At 42.2% G+C, this 25,957-nt stretch overlaps 1 protein-coding gene across 8 annotated transcripts in view; it reads left to right on the top strand.

Moving 5' to 3' along the window:
- Positions 1 to 1,432: 1,432 nt before the first annotated feature.
- LOC140425564 (serine/threonine-protein kinase PRP4 homolog) overlaps positions 1,433 to 25,957 on the top strand; it is a 63,445-nt gene continuing 38,920 nt past the window's right edge. For all 8 annotated transcript variants that reach the window (XR_011947890.1, XR_011947891.1, XR_011947888.1 and 5 more), the window contains exons 1-6: positions 1,433 to 1,593; positions 15,977 to 17,203; positions 19,873 to 20,043; positions 23,871 to 24,032; positions 25,078 to 25,159; positions 25,692 to 25,902. Coding sequence is in view for 1 of the 8 variants with exons in the window: in XM_072509999.1 (XP_072366100.1) it covers positions 1,493 to 1,593; positions 15,977 to 17,203; positions 19,873 to 20,043; positions 23,871 to 24,032; positions 25,078 to 25,159; positions 25,692 to 25,902 (1,954 nt within the window). In the remaining 7 variants the exon portion in view is untranslated. The remainder of the gene's footprint in view (positions 1,594 to 15,976; positions 17,204 to 19,872; positions 20,044 to 23,870; positions 24,033 to 25,077; positions 25,160 to 25,691; positions 25,903 to 25,957) is intronic.

Below are 25,957 nucleotides of genomic sequence, written 5' to 3' on the forward strand. Positions count from 1 at the left end.
CTTGTGGACAATGGTAGAAAAGCCCCAGGAGAAACAGTATAGATGTGGCCAGCCTAGGCATCGGTCCTTTTATGTGTGGCTGCTTGTACGTTGGTAAAATGGCAGGTGGAGCTGACAGTTGCACAAGCAATATTACTAGTTTCACAAACCAAGAGGCCCTTGTCACAAGGCTCCAATCTCTTCACACCACCTTTGACAAAGGACATGTATCCTTTTTGACTGAGTCCCTGAGATTGCTAAAGATCCCAACTATTAAGAATTGAAAGGAAGCTTAGTGGGTCCTTTGTCCCTGCAGACCAGTAGACTCCAGTTGGCCAGCCTGGGTTATGAACTGCAGGTGGACCTTGTGTGGCACTCTTTGAATTTGGTCTTTGTAGCTCAAGGAGATAGTTAGCATGTCTTCAGAGAGAATAAGGTCTGAGTTTCTTTGATACTGCCAAGTAGTTCCTTTTGTTTCAAGGTCAGACAGACACAGGTTTAGTCATTTTAAAAAGTCTTTGGCCAATTTTTAAAATGTTAGAAATAGCCCTGAGGCTATACATTATTAAAATTATGTAATGCGACTTAGTCCCCTCACAATGGGTTATTCCCTCTTCCCAATATTGTTTGTTTGGTTCCATTAAGTAGCTCATTCTTTTTTCAATTTTCAGTCCGCAACTTAAGTGTTAAGTTGTCATTCCTCTTGACAATTGTTGACATGCTTCCTATAGAACATAGACCAGTACAGCGCAGAACAGGACCTTTGGCCCTCGATGTTGTGCCGAGCATTGTCCGAAACTAAGATCAAGCTATCTGAGTAAAGAACCTACCTCGAACATCCCTCCTATATCTCCCACCCTGAATCTTATAGTTATGCCCCCTTGTGACAGCTACATCCACCTGAGGAAATAGTCTCTCAACGTCCACTCTATCTATGCCCCTCATTATATTATAGTATATGATGTGGAGATGCGGGCATTGGACTGGGGTGGGCACAGCAAGAAGTCTTACAACACCAGGTTAAAGTCCAACAGATTTGTTTTGAATCACTAGTTTTCGGAGCACTGCTCCTTCCTCAGGTGAATGGATGAAGGAGCTGTGCTCCGAAAGCTATTGATTCGAAACAAATTTGTTGGGCTTTAACCTGGTGTTGTAAGGCTTCTTACTGTGCTATAGTATAGTAATTTTTGTTTTCATTTCCAGCTTTCTGAGTATTTGATGGTTACGGAGTTAACATGTCAAATATGGTATTTCGTAAATGAACCTGTAAAGTGAGAGAGCCAGTGTAACGTTGGGTTTCCACTCAATCACCCTCCCCTGTGCCCTGTTGCTCTTTAAGCGCATGCGCGCTGGGCTGGGCCCTCATGTGCTGGTGAGTGCAGTGGCATTGCGGGATAGTGGAGGACGCGGGCGGCAGCGGCATTGTGGGATAGTGGAGGACTCGGGATGCGGCATTGTGGGATAGTGGAGGACTCGGGCGGCGGCATTGTGGGATAGTGGCAGAGCCGAGCGGATGGTGCGAGACGGCCCTGGCGAAATGGCGGATGTTCAGAGCCAGGAGGAAGAGCCGGACTGGTGCCGGAACGAGCGGCTGACGGCCACCTTGGAGGAAGAGTAAGATAACCGCATTGGTTATCGATGCGGATATAATTAATTGAGCGGTGGCCGTTGTAAATACGCATTCGGTTGAGGCTCGCGTGTGTGAATGGGTGGGAGGGAGCCGGTACGCGGCGGTCGCGCTGTTTGTGGTTTAAATAATAACGAGCGGCCTTGGTGTTCCCCCCCCTCCCCCACCACACACACAGAGCGTTCAGGCGGCCGCGTGTCTCCCGCTCTTCCGCCTTGTTTCTGGGCGCAAGAACTTTCTGCCCGGCTGCTGAAAGTCATCCAGCTGTTGTGGGCCTCGCTCTCCGCATGTGAGCGACGTAGGCCAAACTGATTAGTTGTATCAGGAAGGAGGGCAGGTAAGGAGTGGCTCCGCCCTTCACTTTCCTCCTGGATCCCACAATATTCCCCACTAATTCCTCCCTGACTTGATTATCCTTTCATTTCCGCAGACATTGCCTGACCTGCGAAGGCATTTTTTTGGTTTATTTTTATTTATTCGTCCTGTCAATTTATTCACCTTGTAATTCTTCCCCCTCTCGTTCTGAATTAATTATCCTGACTGTTTATTTTATCCGACTTTGTGATTATCTGCTGTCTGTTTCCTATTTAACCGCTTTTTTGTTGTTGCAAGTAACCTGCCTGCCGTTTTCCACTTTGATCTACAATTCTTAAGTCCCAGTTTACTAGGATAATAGATTGCGTTGGACTGGGACATTTTTTTTCTCCAGTTGGTCTTTTTGGACCATGTAGAAATAAAATAAATTGGCAGTTAAATGTTGCCAAATTACTCTGAATATCTTAAAGTACAGTCACTACTATTAATATACAAAGATGGCTGGTGGTTTCAGCATAGAAAGCCAATTAATGCATGACCAGATAATCTTATTTGGTTAGTCAATTGTTAGTTGAAAGCTGATTATTTGTTAGAAAACTAGAAGAATTTCTCACTCCCGTTTCAAATAATCTTCTAGGATTTTTTTTCTGAACTTGCCGCACCCCTAGCCAAGTTATTCAGTGCAGCTACAATGCTGGCATCTACCTGGGACAGTGGGAAAATTGCCCGGGTATGTCCTGTACACAAAAGCATGAAAAATCCAACCCAACCAATTACCATCCCCTCAGTCTACTCTTGACCATAAGTGAAGTGATGAAAGGAGTGCAATAAAGTGCCACTTAGCAATAACCTACTCATTGCAGCTCAGTTTTGATTCTGTCAGGGCCACTCAGCTCCTGATCTTGCTACTGCCTTAGTTTAAGACTAAAGAGCTAAACTCATGAGGTGAGCGTTATTGCCCTTGGCAGCAAGGTTGTATTTGACCAAGTGTGACATCATGGAGCCCGAGCAAAACTGGAGTCAATGGGAATCAGAGGGGGATCTTTCAGCTGGTTGGAGTCATGCCTAGCACAAAGGAAGGTGGTTGTTGGAGGTCAGTCATCTGGGCTCCAGGACATCAATACAGGCATTCCTCTGTCCTAGGCCGCAATGATTTTCCTTCCATCATAAGGCCAGAAAGTGGGGATGTTTGCTGATGATTGCACAATGTTCAGCGCCATTTGCGACTCCTCAGAAGAGGTTCATGTCCAAATGCAAGATCTGGACAGTGTTCAGGCTTGAGCTGACAAGTGGCATAACATTCACACCACATATGTGTTAGACATTTTATTTGCTGTGATATGAAGAGTCTAAAGTTCTGTTCCTTTTTCACAAACACACATTTATTTCCTTCTAACAGCCTTTGCACAAAACTCTCACTATACATCACCTGACAGAGGCCACCTGAAGCCCCCTTTACATATCAGTGTCAATTAATGGATACTTAACATAAATGAGACCACTAAGTGCAATATCTCTGAACCCATTACTTAACATGCGTGTCGGACAATAATCATCCCCGAGAAGACTGAATCTAACAATTGACTCTTAGATGTTCAATGGCACTACCATACTGTGGCTACAAGAGCAGGCCAGAGGCCAGCAATCCTGCAGCAGGTAACTCACTTCCTGACTCCCCAAAGCCTAACCAAAATCTCCAAGGCACAAGTCAGGAGTGTGATGGAATACTCCCCACAATGATCAAAAGCCGTGACCCCCTTGAGCACAAAGCAGTGTGGATAGCACAATTGCTTCACAGCTCCAGGGTCCAAGGTTCGATTCCGGCTTGGGTCACTGTCTGTGCGGAGTCTGTACATTCTCCCCGTGTGTGCGTGGGTTTCCTCCGGGTGCTCCAGTTTCCTCCCACAGTCCAAAGATGTGCAGGTTAGAAGAATTGGCCATGATAAATTGCCCTTAGTGTCCAAAATTGCCCTTAGGGTTGGGTTATGGGGAGAGGGTGGAGGTATTAACCTTGGGTAGGGTGCTCTTTCCAAGAGCCAGTGCAGACTCGATGGGACAAATGCCCTCCTTCTGCACTGTAAATTCTATGATACTGGAGTGTCATCCCTTCCACAAGCATTCACTCCTGCCATGGACGCACAGTAGCAGCAGTGTGTACCATTACAAAATGCACTGCAAGAACTCACTAAGCCTCCTAAGATAGCACCTTCCAAACAAACAACCACTATGGGCAGCACGGTAGCATTGTGGTTAGCACAATTGCTTCAGGGTCCCAGGTTCGATTCCCGGCTTGGGTCACAGTCTGCGGAGTCTGCACGTTCTCCCCGTGTGTGCGTGGGTTTCCTCCGGGTGCTCCGGTTTCCTCCCACCGTCCAAAGATGTGCAGGTTAGGTGGATTGGCCATGCTAAATTGTCCTTGGTGTCCAAAATTGCCCTCTGTGTTGGGTGGGGTTACTGGGTAATGGGGATAGGGTGGAGGTGTGGGCTTGGGTAGGGTGCTCTTTCCAAGAGCCAGTGCAGACTCGATGGGCCGAATGGCCTCCTTCACTGTCTAGAAGGACAAGGGCTGCGCACCATTCTGACTTGGAAATATATCGCTGAGTCTTCAGGGTTACTGGGTCAAAATCCTGGGGCTCCAGGTGTGCCTATACCACATGGGCTGCAGCAGTTCAAGAAGGCAGCTCAGCGACAGTTAAGGCCAATTCAGGATGGGCAATGAATGCTCGAAGCCCACAACCCTTGAATCAGGATTAATGTCTCGCCTAACATTTGCAGCAATGTATTGCACTGTCTTCAAAAACTGTTATTTCCATCATAAAATAGAGTTCATGTGCTACAAATGGAGTCAAGCTGACATTTTCATATTGTAATACATGGGCAACCATATCTGTCAATTGTCACTTTCTGCTATGAAAATATATTCAGCTGACTGTACTTTTGATGGTGTATTAAGATTTTCTACCCCTCGGAGGTTGTTTATAAGTATCACCATAGTGCCTATTTTAATGCTTACCAATGCCGTGGCAATATCGAATGAGTTTGTAGTATGTAAATCGCTTAACTTGTTGAAAGGAGACGTATTACCGGGGCATTTCCTCTGGCATTCATCAGGACAAACGCAAGAAAACCAAGTTTCAAATGATCACAGGAGAAAAGGTGCTGATTGGCTGGCAAGTCAACTCTGGCAAGGCTTTGCCACAGACAAAGCAATGGGGAACTACAGGCTGCAAGCATCCGGGAGCGAGACCTGAACATATTTTTGGCTATGCGAGTAGTATTTTCTACTAACGAGTTGCTGATGTCAGTCCAAAAACCCATTCTGCCAATCGCACAATTCAGCAACGTTGTGTATGAATTTTAAATTTAGGACAATGCGAGGTATGTAGGCCGCATGGCGCAGTGATTGGCTGATCAAATCAAGCAGCACATTCTGTTGATAGTTCATGAATGTGTAGGGTACAGAATTTTTAGCCGGCCCCCACATGCGGAACATCTTCAATTTAAAAAATCCAATTAAATGGCAATTTAGCATGGCCAATCCAGCTACCCTGCACATCGTTGGGTTGTGGGGGCGAGACCCATGCAGACACGGGGAGAATGTGCAAAACTTCAGACAGTGAGCCTGGTCCTAGGCGCTGTTGAAGCCTACTTGTGATAATAAGTGATTATTATTATGTTATGCTTATGAAAAACAACATACACTCAGATGTAAGGAATTTGTTAAAGCCCTTTGAATGACTTGGGAGCTTCCCTGTAATTTCCCGATGGCAGTGCCTGGACCAGGCTAACTTACCAATCAACCAGTACCTTTTTCTCCTGTGTATATTGTTGTGATTGTTTGAAATTTAGCATTCTTGAGTTTGTTCTGATGAGTGCTATATGAAAAGTTTAGCAATATTCATGTTCTGCACTACAAAAGAAGGAGAAGTAGCTTCCACAATTCTGGAAGCTCCAGCTTTTTTATGCAAAATGTATTGCACACATTAGAAGTCCAAGATTGCCAGAATCAGCAATTGTAAGATTCAGTATTTTATTATAAAATGTAACTTTTAGATTTGCTTCAACTTTGTATAGGAATCTGACAATGAAAGTAAGAGAACCTGTTACACAAAAATTGAGGTGACTGTGTTTTTGCGAGCTCTGGCTCTACTTGTCGTTTAATCCTTTATCCTTTTAAAAAATAAATTTGGGGTACCCAATTCCTTTTTTCCAATTGAGGGGCAATTTAGTGTGGCAGTCCACCCACCCTGCACATCTTTGGATTGTGGGGTGAGACCCACGCAGACACTGGGAGAATGTGCAAATGCTACATGGGCAGTGACCCGGGCTGGGATCAAATCCGGATCCTCAGCGCCGTGTGTCAGCAATGCTAACTTCCCTTGCCCCTCGTCCAACAAGGATGTTATCCTGTTTTAGCAAAAGTCGTTTTGAAATGTTGATGAGGTTTGTGCACTGTCTTATTCTTGTTTGTTTATGTGCTGTAATCTGCAATAATGAGAAGGGAGTGCATTTTAGACACCCCTTATTTCATTTATAATGAAGTTGACTGAAGCCACAGTGAGGTTGATGGGTGGATGGTTGGTGTGAAAGTGGGTGGTCGGGTTAGTTAAGTCATCATTAGGCTTGAGGATAGCCCCCAGTTTGAGCTGATTATACCAGCTTTTTATTTTGATTTTTTATTACTTTGAATTTTGAGAATATGTGCTCACCTCCTTCGAACGCTTGGGCAGATAGAGTATCCTGGAGAGGATTGGGATCCTTCTGATTCTTGGGAGTGGTGTTTTTTAGAGCTATTATAGGACGGAAAAATGAGTAGGGATGCACACCAGGGTGGGGTTGGTTAATCCTTGTTCGAATTGCTGAAGTGAGTCTGTATGCTGTTCCTCTGTTGGAGTCCTTATTTGGTTTGGGGGTAGGCTAGATGGAAGAGTTCGGTATCCTCTTCCTAATGGTCTTGTATAGTGGTTTCCTGAGTGATCTCGATGTTGTGGTTGGGTCTTCCATGGGGAGACAGTGTCTTTGTCTCTGTTGAGGCAATGCTGACTTGACCCCGAGGTCCTCTTTACAATGGCACACAGCGTTGTTCTGTTGGTAATGTTCCTGGGTTAGTTCAGGTGTTTCTCCCTTGGGGGGGGGGGGGGGGGGGTTCTTTTTTCTTCACCTGGGTGAGCAGCGGACTGTTCTTAGCCCTGGATTGGTTCAATGAGCTACAGGAGTTCCCTTATTGTTCTGTGGCGGGGAAATTGGTCCTCCTCCCAAGACACCCAATTGTCTTGATTCTTCTCCTCGGTGGTAGGGTCTCTCCATTTTAGGTTGGTATGATTTTGCTAGTGTAAGTGAGGTTTGTGCACTGCCCTGGGTGTGTTGGTGAGGTGTAGGGCCAGCTGAGTGATAGTTCTTGGCCTATGCTGGGTGTCCAGGGGTATGAACTCCAGGGTCAGAATGTGCTGGGCTAGGCCAGGACCGGTGGTGTGGTTGATATCCTGTTTCCCCCTTCTGCTTGGCATGTCTCTTCTCAAAGGCACTTATTAGGGACGTACTGCGAAGCTGGGTTTTTCTTTTGATGTGTTTGAATATACGTGGTTGACGGATTCCTTTGTGCACATGGGCCTGGGGTTGAGTTGAGTCCTGTACTATGGTTGATATCCTGTTGCCCCTCTTGTGGTTGGGATGTTAATGTTTCCGGACGAGTAGTATTTTAATAGATGGTAGCGTTCGCCGAAAGAGTGCGAACCTTTGGCTGGGTCCTGGTCCTCTTTTATCTTATGGCCTTCTGTACCTGCTAGTTCTTTTTTTTAAACCCTGTTTTGATTAGGGTTGTTGGAGGCGTTGACGGTACTGTCCATAATCCGAATCTATAGCTGCTGGTCCTCTCTATAAATATGTGAGATGATCGTTCTGAGGTTGGGATTATGTTGCATTGTCTGGTATGTGTATAATATCCTTTTAGAACTGGGTTGGGTTTGCACTTATTTTCTTTGTATTTTCCCTTTTTGTTATGGTGCATATAAAGAATGCGTGATTGGTTCCTGCAGAGGAACCTATGGGTCTGTTATCTGAGGCTACGAGGTTGCAGTGTATCATTGATGCCTCTGGTGCTGCTGGAGTTGAGGGAGATGTGTTCTGGGGGGCAGCCGAACATGGCACAAAAGGTTTATCCTGAAGTCTTGTGGCCATTGCGAGAAATCGCCATGTGGGAAGGTGTGCCCACCATGTTTTCATTGCCTCATCGTTGTTTCTCCCTTTTTCTCTAGTGGTGCATATGGGGGCAGCAAGTTCAATGTAACGATTGTAATAAGCCAGCTATATTGCTGTTCTCCTCTTCCCCTCTTTGTCCATGTATGATGGGACTTTTTTTCTCGCGGAACTGTACCGGAGGTTTTGTTGCATTATTTGTTAAAACGTGAAATTCAATATATATACTTTTTAAAAGAAATTCAAAACTAAGCTATAAGTTGATGCAATTTTCATTAATCTAACAAGCAGAGTGACGAGTTTCAAACATGGGTTTGGAAGATTGTGTCTGTGATCTATGGGTTGCTAATCTTTGGGAAGGCAAAGTTTGTAATTCACTGGTGAGGTCCTTTACGTTTTTCTGAAAGTGAATTGGTATTTCACTGATCACAAAGCACCTAATTTGCATGTTTGAGAATTTGGTTATACAGATCTCAAGATAATTACTGATGTGGAAAACATTTGGTCCTCAAATCGTCCATTATTGTGCCACCTCTTTGTACCTAGAAGGAAAGTAGAGCTCGGAGATATTTCAAGATTAAGGGGTCTTCCATTTGAGATGAAGATGAGAACTTTTTCCTCTCTCTCTTGAGGGTCTGTGGAATTATCTTCCTCAGAAAGGAGTGGAGGCAGGGTAATTCCACTTATTCAAGGCTGAGTTAGATTTTTGACAGACAGTGGTGTGTCAAAGATTATGGGGATTGGATTTGTTTATTGTCACGTGTACAGAGGTACAGTGAAACTGAGGAATCCAGATGGACAGGAAAGGAATTGAGAACGCAGACTTTTCGGCCATGATGTTATTGAACGGGAGCAGGCTTGAAGATGCAAATGGCCTACTCCTTCTCCCAAGTTCTATGTTAATTCAGTTATATCTGAAATGATCACAGGGTTTTTGTCACTGTTAATATCTGGAAATTTATTCTACATGTTGGTCAATCTGTTGAAAGGTTGACATCTGTTGGAAAAGTCTGTTCTAATTTGAAGATGTATTCTATTCCCAAAGTTTAAGATAATCAAGGTTAACTCTTTACTCGTCTCTTTTCCAGACTAAAAGACCCTTCTCTAGTCTTTCCTCATAAAATTGGAGATCTGCCTTGTAGTTCTTTGCACTGCCTCAAGCACATGAATGCTTTTTGGCAGTGAGAACTGGGCACAGTGTTCAAAGTGCGGTCTCACTGCAGGATTGTAAAGTTTGATCACTACCTGTGCTACATACAGTTTTGGCACTATAGTGAGCGTCCTATTGGCCCTGTTGTTTGCTAGTCTGCATTAGTTGGACGTGTTTAACATTAGTTTAAACAAGACTACCGGGTCCCATTAACTATATAAAACCCTATGCATAGAATTGTGTATTTTTGTTCTTCCTCTGTGCAACACTTATTGAATTTCATCTGCAATTGCTGTGCCCACTTTTATATTTTGTGTTAGTAATTCTCTGGTATCTGAACTGCCTCCTCTAATTCCACTATCTCCTGGTTTGACCACTTTCCATTGTATATATGAATCCAGGTCACTTAAAAAATTTTTAATGTGCTGGCCCCAACATTAAGCCCTGAGACTTTCCCTCTCTTCTCCCCCATCCCTCCTCTTAATTTTCTGCTTTCTTCCTACATGACGTTACTTCTTTAATGGAGACATTGTTTTGTGAGCTTGAGCTATGTTGTCTGTTTGTTGGGCAAATCCAGAATTCTCACAAATTTACTGTGACAAATAGCGTTTTGGAATTCAAGGTACAATTCATGAGCCACAGTCCACCTGCACTCCAAATTGAGATTAAACAAACCGTGTATTTTCCTTCTGAATCTATGCTGACTGATATTGAATTTAAAGTAAAGATGATGCTTGAGTTTGCAGCTGATTGATTCTATTTCACATGGAATGGAAGCAATACTTAATAGATGCTTGTCTGTTTTTTGATTATGGGTACCACATTAGATTGTTTCCAACCTTCTGATACCTTGGCTACCCACTGTCTCCATAGTTGTCAGTGTTTCTCAAAACTTGTACCTCAGTACTCTCGGATAAATACCATCTGTCCCAAGGATTTACTTGTCTTCAGTGCCTAAGATTTTCATTTCATTTATACCAAGCTCATTAACTGGCTTTGGGTTTCTTTACTGAGGACCCACAACACATTAGTGATTAAATTTAAGTATTTTCACTCTTGGAAAAGGAAAAGTCATGAATGTGGATTATCATAGAATTTACAGTGCCGAAGGGGGCCATTCGGCCCATCGAGTCTGCACTGGCTCTTGGAAAGAGGACCCTACCCAAGGCCAACACCACCCACCCTATCCCCATTACCCAGTAACCCCACCCAACACTAAGGGCAATTTTGGACACTAAGGGCAATTTATCATGGCCAATCCACCTAACCTGCACATCTTTGGACTGTGGGAGGAAACTGGAGCACCCGGAGGAAACCAACGCACACACGGGGAGGATGTGCAGACTCCGCACAGACAGTGACCCAAGCCGGAATCGAACCTGGGACCCTGGAGTTGTGAAGCAGTTGTGCTATCCACAATGCTACCGTGCTGCCCATCTTTTGAGACATGGGTGTCACACCTGCAAAAGATCTACTTGAGTTTCTCACCGAGAAATAGGAATGAATGAACTTTCATCACTTTGAAACGTGGTTTGTTTTGGTGAATTTTTAAATAAAACCAATGTATGGCTTCAGAATGTCAATTATGAGAGAATGGTGGGATCTGCAGGTATCTAATGTGAGTATTGATTAAAAATGTTTTTTTTTTGTTTATTTTCAGAAGATATTTATTATTAGATGATTAGCAGATTAATCTACGACACACCAGCCAGGATTAAAATTCATCAAAATTGGCCACCTGCTTCACACCTATACCACTTGACGTTGGTGCAATCCTTTTGAATATGCCTAAATTCTCCACATGAATAACATTTCTGCTCATCAGCATAATCACAGACATGGGCCAGATGTCCAGGTCTGCCACAGTTATAGCAGCATTGCTCCCTCTCCTCCTTTGGCTCCTTGCAATCTTTGGCAATGTGGCCTCCCTTGCCACAGTTGTAGCACGCATCTTCCTGGAGCTCTCAATCCTTTGCAAGGTGGCCCGATTCACCACCGCGATAGCAGATATCTCTTGAAGCAGTGAAACATCCTCTGCCACTACCTCAAATCCGACTGCAGCCACCTGCACTTGGGCAGTCACGTGCCCAATGCCCAGTATACCCACATGCAAAGCACTCCTGGTTGCTCATGGTGAAGTATATTCAGTGGCCTCTGCGCTGCCCCCCCCCCCCCCCCCCTCAGCCTCACGACCGATGACTTTTTGATTAAAAATGTTTCTTTCCCCCCATCCATCCCTCATGCTCAGGGGAGGTTAGGCCAAACTCGATCAGCCGAAAAGATCAGTGGGGATACATATCTATATGGCACCATCAGCAATGGGGATGCTACAATGCAGAAGTAAAGTTACATTGAAATTTTGAAACTTCAGGCACTTCTTTTCCTGTTTGAATCCTAATTGTTGAGATGTGGGGAAAAAGCAAATTGGAGGCGGTGTGGTAGGCTTCCAACCTGCCTTCCTTGGCACTAGCATAATGCAAATACTGCAATCTGTTTTATCTTTCTTGTGCTTATTATGGACTGTGGAGTGCTTTTATGGCAATGTATATTTATGTTGCAGTAACTTTACTACTGTTATATGCTGTGGATGATTTGAGGGCGGCATGGTGGCACAGTGTTTAGCACTTCTGCCTCAGCGTCAGGCACCTAGGTTTGATTCTGAACTCGGGTGACTGTGTGGAGTTTGCATGTCCTCCCGTGTCTGCGTGGGTTTCCTCTGCAGTTTCCTCCCACAGTCCAAAGATGTGCAGGTTTGGTGGATTGGCAATGCTAAATTGGCCAAAGGTTAGGTGGGGTTACGGGGACAGGAGTGGGTTTGGTAGGGTGCTCTATTGGAGCAAGGTCCAGTGCAGACACGATAGGCCAAATGGCCTCCTTCTGCACTGTAGGAAATATGTGATTTAAGGAACTGGGGTGAGACCAAAGATGAGGGGTCTCGTAATTTAAAAAAGTTGAATTTTTGTGCGAAATGTTGAATTTTGTGTGAAGTCTTATAAAATACTTCTGAACACTTGAAGGTCAGGGCAAGCAAGAAATTAAAACAGTTTTATTTGCAACATGGAATAACTTGAGTGGTGAGAGTGCTCAAGAAAAATGATGGGTGAGGAATCTTATGGATTACCATGAAGCTGAAGATGAATGATCCAAGTAGCTTTGCTTATGTAGCTATAGCACTGTCAGATTCACCTTAAAATGGTAGGCCCATCCCTGTTTCTAACTATAGTACTGAGCAATTCACTTTGATAACATCATAAATAACTTGTAATACTGTAATGGGAGCATTACATGGCTGCCAGAAAGAAGTCCTTGGTATATTGGACAATTTTTTAATTCCTCCTTCCCTCACTGGGTCAGCATTTGAACACCGCTCTAGAATCTCAAAGGAGGTACAGAAAATGAGGAAAACTTCCTCTGGTGCTCAGGTGCATATCCACTGTCAAAGGGTTTACTCCAAACAATTTTAAAACTGTTTAGATGAAGGGGCTGGTTTAGCACATTGGGCTAAACAGCTGACTTGTAATGCAGAACAAGGCCAGCAGCGTGGGTTCAATTCCCGTACCAGCCTCCCCGAACAGGCGCCGGAATATGGCAACTGGGGGCTTTTCACAGTAACTTCATTGACGCCTACGTGTGACAATAAGTGATTATTATTATGTAGGAAATGGTGCTGTCTCAAGGTTTCAAAATAATTGCAGTTAATTTGGTTCTTTATCATATTTCCCAAATATTGATACAATGTAGTAAACACATTGTTTAATATGCAACATAAATATCTTCGAAGTAGAAATATACTAATGAGCATCATGATGCAAAGTCTGAATTTTCCTAAAAGTCTTAAAATGTGTTTCTAGTTTATAAGAATCTAAGGCAAGTCAATAATAGTTGTTTATTCTTTAGCTGCTCTTAGTATATTCTCAATTTTCTTTTGTTTGCAATTCTTAAGTTTATCCATTTTAAGTAAGAAATGCACCCAATATTAAATTGTGGAAATAAAATATATATCTTTTTTCCTCTGCAGTTCTGGATTACTTTGAGATCCTGCTCTGAAGTTACCGTAGATTCTTATTTAATATTTTGTGCTCTGTGGGGTGGTTCCTCATCCTAAACTCGTCTTTCCAGCCTTTTCTAATTTGAGTTTTTCTCCCTTTTCACAGATTATCCCCTACACAGCAGGGAACAGTCTTGCTAATCTCTCCCTTTTTCCTATGTGCATATATAAATTGGAACTGTGCATGTATCAATTGGAACTGATCAGGTCTGAACACAACAGGCGCAATTCTTGTATGCCAAGTATATTGCAAAGAAATTGCAACAGCTCCAACTCTGCTGTTCTAGATATAGGAGCATCATTTTCACCATTTCCTTTGCCATGCTGAAAGTTAACTTGTTTTCTATCATTACCATGTGTCGTTCTATAAACGCTTGAATGTTGATACTGCCTGTAATGACAGGTGAGCAGTACTCCCATGATTAGGGCACTCTGATGTAAAGAACATAGATTGCAGATCACAACCAGGGTCCACCTTTCTGTGAAAGCATGGGAAACAGTTGCTTTTATTGATTTTCCATTGAGACCGAGGAGAGCGATTCAAGTAGCAAAAAGTGGTTTTGCTTGGGGATTGTGGGTCTTTGCTTGAAGTCTGCTTTGGCTAAATCTCCACACCAAAGTAAAACTATTTTAAACTAACCGTGTGTTAATTTAACTAATTTTATTCATTGAGAAGCATATTTTGTTTTCAATATGTAATCCAGTCTAATCACATTTCCATTTTAAAAATTCTATCTTTTATAACTATAATCTTTCATCATTCAAGTTAATCTTTGCTCTACTCTTGCAACTTTTAACATCCCTCCTATGATAGAGTGCCAAAAATGGGATGGAATCTTTTGAGCTTTGACCAGTGAGTTCCTTTGCACAAATTCAGCCCCAGTAGATATTGCATCCAGAATACCATGGATTTCTTTTCCTATTGAATGGCCTTTAAAAAAATAAAATAAAATAGAATCCAACTGTTAAAGCTCAGCAGCACTCAGCTGTAAAATCTGCACTTCCAGAATTAAAAGAAGACTGTAGTGAAATTAAATCCCTGATAATATGGTTTTATCTCCTAAATAAAAAGGTTGAAACCTTTTAGATGGTAACCTGGTCCTAGAAGGTTCTGGGAGGACGTCAGAAAAAATATGGTCTGCAATTTGCAAATAGGGTTTTGAGTCAACATTTGGGAATTGTCTTGTCAGATGTCACAGTAGAGATCAATTGATGTTGATCATCCAAGCTGGCATAGTGTATCATAAAATTACTTACGGTGAGAATAATTTCTTCCGTTTTTTTCTCGAAGTTGCAAACTTCAGAAGTGAAGTCTTGTATCCCAAAGTTTTGGAGTTTTAGCTCGCAACCAAATGTGTGTATTGCCCGGTCTAAATCTGCTTAATAGAACATTAGTGCAGTCTTACACAAAAATAATAAAACTTTTACCCAGTATTCTCCAGTCATGTTTTCAAGTTGAAGAGCTTTAGTCGAAGTCATAGAACCCACAGTGCAGAAGGAGGCCATTCAGTCCATCGGGTCTGCATCGACCTTCCCTCCGAAGGAGCACCCCAGCTAGGCCCACGCCCCCACCCTATCCCCGTAACCCCAACTACCCTTTTTGGACACTAAGTCGCAACTTAGCACAGCCTATCAACCCAACCTGCTCACCTTTGGACAAAGGGAGGAAAGCAGAGCACCTGGAGGAAACCCACGCAGACACAAAATGTGCAACTCCACACAGACAGACACCCAAGGTCGGAATTAAACCCGGGTCCCTGGCACTGAGGCAGCAGTACTAACCTCCATGCCACCCACTTTACAATTGCTGTTTCTGTTCAACAAAAATCTTTGTGTCCTGATTCTTCCCCTTCCTGTGTAAGTACGGGAAATATTTTCTTTCTTGTACTATGTCCACAGCGTCCCAAGATACGATGCAGAAATGTAATATAATTTCAATTTTTCTTAAACTTTGTTAGCATGGTGGGTATTACTGTGGTTTCTCTTTCAAAAAAGTGGAGTATCATAAAATCCTTCATTGTAACTCTAGTTTGGAAATCTCAACCCCCCCCCCCCCCCCCCCCATTAAAATTCCAAACAAAATATTGTTGCATATATTTTAATGAATCAATGTTGTGAGATTGAACCAGGACTTGCAAGACAAATGGAGTCCACAGAACATATCCCAGTGTTCCAAGATAAGATACAGAAATGAAGTGTGATTTAAATTTTTCTTATCTTTGCAACTTGGTACACAGGAAAATAAAAACAACGCACATTTATCTTTTTGGATTGGGGTGCAGGTAAGGTATTTTGGAAGCTTCTAAACATAGTTCCCTATGTTTGCCAATCCCCGTAGAGGAACCAGATTCCTGTGTGTGTGTGTGGCGGGGGGGATCTAGCTAAAATATTACATTTTAAAATGAGTTCAAGTGCTGCAGATACCTTGATTTTTCCGCTGCACTTTTCTTTTGGGGGGGGGGGGGGTGGAGAGCAGGCTGGGGTTTATTTGCAGGATAGTGGTCCCTGGGCTGTCAATATTCAGAGGGGTTCTTATATGGAAAAAATGAAACAAATCCCTGTCATCTCATTGATTTGACAGTGAGCTCCAATTGTGTATTCTTTTGCTGGTAGGCATTTTTCTCATTGTTGTCTTAGTTTGAACATCTCTCTTTTTTTGCAGTCAGGAAGCTGCAGATTCATCAGCAAAAAGTGGCAATGAAGAGAATGGAGAAGTGTCAGATGAAAAGCAAGATCCAAATACAGCTCCAAGCAAAGCTGTTAAACACAAGAAAAAGAAACACAAACATCGGAGTAAACACAAGAAGCATAAGCATTCTTCGGAAGATGACAAGGAACGAAAACATAAACACAAACACAAGCATAAAAAGCATAAAAGGAAAGAGAATGAAGGCTTTGAGAAGGATGGTGATCATCCAATAAAAAGACCTAAATTTGATGATTATGCTCTTCTGGAGGACTTGGAGAAACAGAGAGCAATGATAAAAGCCGAACTGGACAGTGAACTAATGGGAGGGAAAGTTCAATCAGGCATGGGTTTAATTCTGCAGGGTTACGTGTCCGACTCTGAGGAAGAGGGAGAAATCCATGAGAAAACTCGCAATGGTGAAAGAGTTGCATCCAGTCGTGACGTCTCCGAAATGTTACCCGCTAGGGACAACAAAGTTAAACGAGAGCCTATAGAATCTAAGCCTGTTTCGAAGAGGCGAAGTAAAAGCAGATCGAAAGACCGAACTAAACATACTAAAGCTGAGAAAAAGAAAAGTAGACTGAGTTCAGAACACAGAAAGGAGAAAGAAAAAACGAGAAGTAAATCACATGAGCGAAAGCGATCAAAAAGTCCCATCAAAAGCAGTAAGCCTGGAGAAAAGCCTCGGTCTCCAACATCAGTTAAAAGACGATCTCAAGAAAAGAATAAAAAGTCAACTCCTGCTGGAGAAGACGGGACTAAGTCAAAGGATCGAAAGACCATAACGATCGAAAGCAAAACGAAAGAGAGGAATAAAAAATCAAAATCTCCGGTGAAAAGGAGTAAGTCAGGAGACAGAAATCAGAGATCCAAATCCAAAGATCGCGAGAAGAGAGCTAGAAAGTCTGAAATGGAGAAGGAAAAAAAATCTGTAAAGTCTCCATCGAAAGATATTCCTCCTGGAAAGGAGAATCGATCACCTCTGAAGAAACATGTACTTTCTCCTAAACGGAAAAGTCCGTCTCCGAAACAACATAGAGAAAAGCCATCCAAACATATTCGATCACCTATTATTAATGATCGCGCACCTAAACCAAGTCAGTCTCCCTCACGGAATATGTCCCCGCCCAGAAGAGCTAAAAGTAGATCCATAGAACAAAGACGGAGAGAGAGTGAACGGACAAGAGCTTTATCTCCAAGGTAATGAGACGTCCTTTAAAATTTAACATTGCTCGTTTTGACGATCATTACATTGCCAGCATTGGCTATCAAACTTTAATTTATCAGTATTCATCATATATTTAGTTCTCTTCATTGCCTCATTAACCTGGAGGTCGAGCATGTCATTGGTCAATTTTTGCCTTCCTTGTTCCTTGGTTATAGTCAATAACTTGTGAGGCTACAGGACTATTTGAGGTCACTTGGATTCTCTAGTACCCAATACACACTACACAGTTCTCATTACAATTGTGGTTGAAGCTACTCCAAATAGCCTGGCACATTCAAACAGTGCTATTCTGATTGTTGAGTATCCATTTAACATGCACAACTGTACAAGGTGTGAATAGCCTTTCAAGGAACTAAACAATCACCGTCTGTGTCTCCGCTGTTTCACATATCTAAACTAAACTGTTCCCTCAGAGGAGGTTAACGATGTTTCAAACTTGAGGTTCTACATTCTCAAAAGTCCAGATAGAATGTGTCAGCTTTTAGAGGCTGCCAGGGATGACACAAGATTCAGAACATTGCTGTGTCAAACTAATTGTACAGCGGTACGGTAGCACAGCGCCAGGGTCCCGGGCTCAATTCCTGGCTTGGGTCACGTCTGTGTGGAGTCTGCACGTTCTGTGCGTGGGGTATCTCCAGGTGCTCCGGTTTCCTCCCACAAGTCCTGAAAGACGTGCTAGTTAGGTGAATTGGACATTCTGAATTCTCCCTCTGTGTACCTGAACAGTTGCTGTAGTGTGGCGACTAGGACATTTTCACAGTAACTTCATTGCAGTGTTAATGTAAACTTACTTGTGATCCGAAAGAATATTATTATTACTACTACAGTCTAAGGCATTCAGCCCTCTAAAACAACCAGAGGCCCTTTGGTAGACAAGTATTGCAATTTTCAGGAAGTTGGGCAAAAGCCTCTGGCAATGCATAGTCAGTAGATACACTTAACAAAGGGAGCGATCCTATGCACATACAAAATTGGCAGGCAGGAGAAAAACTTAACTGGTTCATTGAACTTGCTCCACTGTATGACGTTTCATGACTTCAATGCTTCCTCTCTTTGCCTCCTTCAGTCTCTCTTTCTCCCCCCCCCCCAAAAAAAACAATGGCCAATATGGGAAAAGATACTCTAGAAAATTACTCTCCAAACCCCTCAAATGATCAAAACCAGTCCAGTCGATCGCATTGGCTAACTACAAACACAGTTTTCTTCCATATGATGTGATCACTTCCAGTCAAGATCCGGTTCAGCTCCTCCTTCAAGGCATAAAGAGAATTGTTGCGCACAAACCAGCTGGCGGGGAATTCCAGAGACTCTCTGGAAAAAGAAGATCCACTGAACTTCCAGTCTATCCCAGCCCCTCTGGCGCTTTAATTTGTGACCCTGGTCCACTTCAATCTATTAAATTGAAATATTCTTTCAATAGGCCAGTGGTGTCCACCTCTAGAATTATTTTCTAGTCTTCAGTCAGTTTAAATCCAAGCCGATGTTGATTTAAATTAATTTGGCTGAGTTTCTTTGATTCAAAGGATCATTCTTGTGGCTCTTCTCTGGACCGTCTTAAGGGTTGTATCACTCATTTAAGTGTGGGAGGAGACTGAAATAGGGCACAGTACTATAAATGCTGTCTGGCCAGCAACTTGTATCATTTATACCAAATTAATGTTTAAATATTGAAAAGGACCTGTATGTTCTTAATTTAACATATGACATTGTTAATGTGCCCTACAAATGTCTAGATAAGTCTATTTTAGCAGAGGCATCTTTTGGGAAGAGAAGAAGACATAAATGATCTATGTAAATGAACTGAAATGGAAATGAACTGAAATGAAACCGTAACAGACAATTGAAAATAAACTTTCACATGACCCTTTTCAGTGAGCAGGTTATAATAAGGGTGTTCTTTCCTTGATCCAGCTCAACTAACTTGAACCCAGGGAAGAGGGACTTGTCAGGGTGTCAAAAAATATTTATGCACGCAAAGATTTGAATACGTTAGGGAAATGGGCCACACAACAGCAAATATTTAATTTGGGTAAATGTAACATGCAAGTGGCTAGGCCCCAATGCTGAATACACATCACAGGGAACAATACTGAAACGGGTTGAGAGAAAAGATCTATGTGTCATTGTGCACAAATTACAGAAGGTTCATGAGAATATGGAGAAACTATAGCTAAAACTAATGGGACATGAAGTTTTATTAACGTTTTAGTTTTTACTCCATGGCAAATCCATGTAACGTTCCTGATTTATTCATTTTAATCCTGAAGGTTCCATTCAATACCATGCAAATTAGTAAAATGTTGCATTATTTGGTGACAAGAAAAGATGTTATCCTGTGCTCCTTGCGAAAACTTTTTTTTTTAAAAAAAGGAACTAAGTATTTTTAACTGGAATTACAAATTCCACTGTCTAGAGCCTGTCTTTCTAAAAACTTGTTATCATATGCCCTTGAAAACTCTGGCCTAATATGTTGGAGAATTCATATTGCTTACTAGAGGCCTCTAATCAGAGAATCCCATATTATATCTGCGAAATAGTGAACAATTTGATTGTGGCATTGGAACCTGAAGAAAAACATGTTGCTATTTTGATGTTTTTATTCAGCATTTGCTGAAGTATTGTCTGTGTGTGCCAACTTTAGAACAAGGTCGCGAGATGAGCCCATGAGTAGGCTAGAACGATCCAGGGATCTAAGCATCTCTCGGCGTTCTCCAATACGGAGAAGAATCAGTAGATCTCCTATCCGGAGGAGATCTCGCTCACTCCTCAGACGAAGTCGTTCTCCAAGGAGAAGAAGCCGATCTAGGAGGAGGTAAGCATTACATATTTTTTTGAAATTGTGAACTTTTAGGTAAATTGTAATTGGGGGTGTGAAAGGTGTAACCTGAGAGCAAAATTCAACAATACAGGGATATTGTTGGGATTTTTGTCCCCGTAATAATCTTTTAACTCATCAACATTGAAATAAGTGCAATGGGTGTTTTGGGCCTTCTACAAGGGGCTTTATAAGGCGGAGCCACCGAAGGTCAAGCAGGAAATGTTGGGGTTCTTGGAGGGGCTGGAGTTTCCTCTGGTAGCAGAGGAGTTGTAGGAAGAATTGGAGGCGCTGTTGGGGTTGGAGGAGTGGTGCTTGGCTTTGGGGAAGATGCAGTCTGGGAAGGTGCCGGGGTTAGATGGGTCCCGGTAGAATTTTATAAGAAGATAGTGGGTGTAGCACACTGGGCTAAATCGCTGGCTTTTAAAGCAGACCAAGGCAGGCCACCAGCACGGTTCAATTCCTGTACCAGCCTCCCCGAACAGGCACCGGAATGTGGTGACTAGGAGCTTTTCACAGTAACTTCATTGAAGCCTACTTGTGACAATACGCGATTTTCATTTAATTAGTTGGCCCCATTGATGCTGGTGATGTATTATGATTTGCTGTCACGGAGTTCACTTCTGGAGATGCTGGGGCCGGCCTCTCTCTCACTCCTTCTAAAGATAGATAAGGATCCCATGGAGTGAGTCGTATCAGCCGATTTCTCTGCTTAATGTGAATGCAAAACTTCTAGCTAAGGTTTTGGTGTTAAGGTTAGAACTGTGCCTCCTGGAGGTTGTGGGGGAGGGCCAGACGGGCTTTGTAAAGGGTAGAAAGCTGTTGTCTATTGTGAGGCGGTTACTCAACGTGGTTCTTGCACTGGCGGTGGGACCAGAGCCAGAAATAACTGTGTTGTTGGATGCAGAAAAGGCCTTTGATAGGGCTGAATGGAGACATTTGTTTACAGTTCTGGGGAAGTTTGGGTTCAGACCTGGGTTTGTGTTGTGGGTGCGGTTGTTGTGCGAGGCTAGGGTGCAATTTTAAATGTGGATTTTGAGCCCTGCCCATTAGTAGTGATATTTGGGGTGTCAGACCAGCCAGAACTGAGGATGGGGTGATGGTGGACACTTGGGCATTTGCCTCATTGTTGGCGTGTTGGCAGATCCTGCTGAGTTGGAGACGGGCAGCACCATCCAGTGCAGTAGCATGGCTGGGTGATTTGATGGGAGTTCTTGCATCTTGAGAATGTTAAGTTCATGGTCCAGGGAGCAATGATGGGTTCTGGATTCTATCGGAGGTGGCGTCTTGCATTTTAAGGATCTGGTCACTGTTTGGTGGTGGGGGTTATTTTTGGCTGTTGGGTTTGTTGGAAGTTGTTGATGCAGGGTTTGTTGTTTTGGTTGTGATTTTGTATAAAATGTTCAAAGCCTAATTTAAAAATTTCAAAAGAAAACATAAATAAGTGAAATGCTTTTTTTTGAGGATTAACTAAATAAAAGCTTACTTGATCAGAAGAGTTGAGTATTCAGCACAAAACACTTCTGCTTCTGTTCAGACTCTGCTACATCACCATGCTTATTCCCCCAGGCCATATGGAGGTGATGCTTCAGATTTCCTATTTTCACCAAATCTGTCATCACAGAAAACAAAATAATTGAATTTGGTACAAACTAAAATTGCTTGAGAAAGGCACTGAATTTTTTCAATACAATGCAAAATGGATAATATACATGTTTCGATTTATGTTGCTCCTTTTTGTCTACATTTGTTTCTAGAGACATGTTATTTCCCCTTCTGTTTTAATATATTTGAGCATAGTGGAATTTTATTTTTCATGTTCTGTGAGGTTTACTGGTTCCAAGGTGTTCCAAGGGCAGCCCGGTAGCATAGTGGTTAGCACAATTGCTTCACAGCTCCAGGGTCCCAGGTTCGATTCCCGGCTTGGGTCACTGTCTGTGCGGAGTCTGCACGCCCTCCCCATGTGTGTGTGGGTTTCCTCTGGGTGCTCCGGTTTCCTCCCACAGTCTAAAGATGTGCAGGTTAGGTGGATTGGCCATGCTAAATTGCCCTTAGTGTCCAAAATTGCCCTTAGTGTCGGGTGGGGTTACTGGGTATGGGGATAGGGTGGAGGTGTGGGCTTGGGTAGGGTGCTCTTTCCAAAAGAGCTGGTGCAGACTCAATGGGCCGAATGGCCTCCTTCTGCACTGTAAATTCTATGAACATTGTTAATTTAGTTGAAACTCGTGCTACACAATGAAAATGGGGTAAAGAACTGTTTTCTGCATATTCTGTGCCTAAAAATGTTAGAAATTCTCAAACTACTGACCTGCCCCGGTTACCTTAATACACTGGAGGCAGGGGGGGGAACATTGTTAACTCACTGTTTTTTAAAAAAAAAGCATCTAACCTCTTTTTGTTCTTTTGGTGATAGTGAATTAGTAACTAGAGAATAAACCTATCAGTAAAAACTGTTATATCCCTTTTAGCTCATCAATTCAAACTTTTGAACACTGCTTTCAGAACTCCGCATAACTTGAGCTTCTGTTCTCTTCTAACTAAAGTTCCTCATGCCTTGATTTGCTAAGACACTCAAACCAAACTAATTATTCTAATTGTGGTCTAAACACATACTTGTATTGATTTAGCATTGTTTCTGCTTTTCTTTTTGCCTTCTATCTATTTATAAAACCTAGGATCCCATTTGATTTTCAAAAAAAAAGCTAATCAGCCTCCTAACATCTGAATCCCTAAATCACTCCCAAATGTTATTGTTTCTCTTTATTCAGCTATCTCTATCTCAATGTCCCACTTGGTAATTTCTGCATTAATTTCCATCTGTCAAGTGTATTGACCTACCTGTGCCCTTAGTTATTTGTGATGCACTTATTTCCTCTCAGTACAATTGGGGTGCTTACTGGTTCTATGGGTGGGTAATATATTTACTTGCAAGCCCATTAAGGGAACTGATGCAAAAATAATTTAAGAAAAAAAAATCTCTCTGGCAACAGGGTATATTCCACCTCCTCCACCAAAAGATGATCAGTTTCTTGTTGGTAATGTGAAAATCTTTGCTAGCTATTTTTGTTTTTCTTCCCATTTGCCTGCAGCGTTTTGGCTGAGAGCTGTGACTCAGAATAGCTCTGAAATTGAACCTGGGATTATCTGGCATATATAGGTTACTGCTGGATCAGGCAATGCCTTTTATGCATTCAACTTCAAGGGGAATGAGTATATTTTCACACCTCTATTTCTGTGTCTGGTATGTTCAAACTATGGCCTGTTGATTACATCCAGCTTGCAAGCTCCAATTATTCGACCTGGGTGAATTTCCAGTCCGCCCTCTCATTTCCTACTTGTACACTTAAACTATATTGCTTTCACGATTAGGTTTGCATCCCTCAGTTTAAGGATCTAAACAACCGATGGCATTGTATTATGATGTACTTTAATTAGAGAACGTGTGTATTTTAATATACATCAATTCTTGAATTTGATATTTAATTGCTTTGTGTGTGGCTTCTGGAATTCCATGCTTATGTATTGAGTCTCACAAAGGGAAAGTTTAAAAAAAAAAAAAAAAAAAATTTGACTGCCCAATTCATTTTTTCCAATGAAGGGGCAATTTAGCGTGGCCAATACACATACCCTGCACATCGTTGAGTTGTGGGGGCGAAACCCACGCAACACTGGGAGAATGTGCAAACTCCACACGGACAGTGACCCAGAGCGGAATCGAACCTGGCACCTCGGCCTCTCTAGGCAACAGTGCTAACCACTGCGCCAACGTGCTGCCCTTCACAAAGAGAATTTTAGCACACTTATCCATTTTTTTTCTCCCACAGGTCTTTAGAGAGAGACTGGAATCGACGAAGCAGATCTCGCAGGAGGCGATCCAGGTCACGAGGTCGCCGCAGACGTAGAAGTGGAACTAGAGACAAAGAAGACAAATTTAAAGGAAGCCTTTCTGAAGGCATGAAAGTTGAACAAGAATCTTCTGATGAAAAGTAAGATTATTTGTTTAAAGATGCTTTACATTTGCAGAACTCGCTAAATATAAAATCTTTTAATAAGGTACTGTACAAGACCGGTCAGCAGGCTTGATTGCTTGATTCGAACAAAGGTACCTGAATTGGGAAAAGTCGCCACTGGCTAGGTACTTAACATATTCTTATTTGCAGTGAAGGATTAAATGTACTTTGCATTGAATTTTCCCCCCAAACTTCATTCTTTAGAGCAAAGGAAGAATACTACATCAAGTTTCCTCTAAATAACATAAACAAAAGTGTTCACATTCATTATATAGATTAATACAAGTCATGAAACAGTGGCGGGTGAGAATGTTTAGCTTCCAAGCAGATGTGGTAGAATTGACCCTTTTCCCCCACTGTCAATTTATTTTAAAGGAAGTTAAAAGTATGATTTTGTGAATGAATTAACCTTTTTTTGTGTATTGTCACATTCTTTCTTATTCTTATAACACTGCTTACTTGGCTTTATGAATAGCTAGAGGCTTTTCACAGTAACTTCATTTGAAGCCTACTTATGACGAGCAATTTTCATTTCATTTCAGCTTCCTTTAGTTTATTTTTTTTTAAAATTCCAATTAAGGGGCAATTTAGCATGGCCAATCCACATGCCCTGCACATGTTTGTGTTATGGGGATGAGACCCACAGAATTTGCAAATCCACACGACCAGTGACCCGGGATCGAACCCGGGTCCTCAGCGCTGTGAGGCAGCAGTGTTAACCACTGCGTCACCGTGCCGTCCCTTTAGTTTATATAGTAAAGAATAGCACCGATTTCAACAGGAGAAATCATGCTTTAGCAACCTTTTTAGTTGAAGAAGTAAGAGCAGACATGGGTAATGTGGTATATATAACATATTTGGATTTCCAACAGATCTTTGATAAGGTGCCGCCTAGTAGATTCATTTCTAAGGTTGAGACGTGGAATCCAGGGACAAGGAGCAGAATGAATTCAGGAAGAATGTTGAACTTATTCAGTTTGTGCTTTGTAATATTTATATTTTACCTTTATTTTATATCTAGTCTTGAGGATTTTGATGTAGAGGAGGAAGATGAAGAAGCTGTTATCCAACAAAGGCGTGAACAGAGATTGGCAATTGTTCAGGTATGGTTTCAGATGTTAAGATTCTAGCTTTGAAATAGAAAATCTATTATCTTCACATTGTGACTTGGAATGAAACTCAAAAAAATCAACTTTGTAACATCTGTTAATATTATAATAGATATTGTCACAAGTGGCTTCTCTTGCCTCTTGGATGCATTTTTATGTATTGAATTGCTACATGATTCCAAATGCTATAAACAAGAAGTGCAACTCTTTACATTACAGCTTGTCACCATGGAACAACATCCAAGTTGATATTTTTGGTGTTTGGTTTGCTCATAAATTTCTACGCTGTGAAACTATTTTGTATATTTATATGGATTCAATCATCATGTACACCAGTAATGCAAGTTACATCTACAGACAATGTATGTTTTATAAATGCAGATCTAAGGAATTATTTTAATTCCTTACATATGCAAGTTTCGCTGGTGTATCACTTTACTCCTAGGGCATGCATAATCTTAAAGAATAGGAATCGAAGACGTGAGGTAACATCGTTGGATTGAAATGAATGTCTTTTATTTTGTAGAAATATAGAAATCCCAATGAAGACAGTAATATGTCTGGATTGTCTGAACCAAACAGTCCTCAGAGCAGCACTAGTAGCCGCTCTCCTTCTCCGGATGACATTTTTGAGCGAGCTGCAGCTGATGTCAAGGAGTACGAAAGGGAAAATGTCGATACATTTGAGGCTTCTGTGAATGCCAAACGCAACCTCATGGCACTCGAGCAGAAAGAAGGTGGGGTTCGGAATTGAGCATGGATCGGGTATCACTTGATCTTTGGCAGCTTGAG

This window comes from Scyliorhinus torazame, chromosome 6 (assembly GCF_047496885.1).
Source record: "Scyliorhinus torazame isolate Kashiwa2021f chromosome 6, sScyTor2.1, whole genome shotgun sequence".
Classification (NCBI taxonomy): Eukaryota; Metazoa; Chordata; class Chondrichthyes; order Carcharhiniformes; family Scyliorhinidae; genus Scyliorhinus; species Scyliorhinus torazame.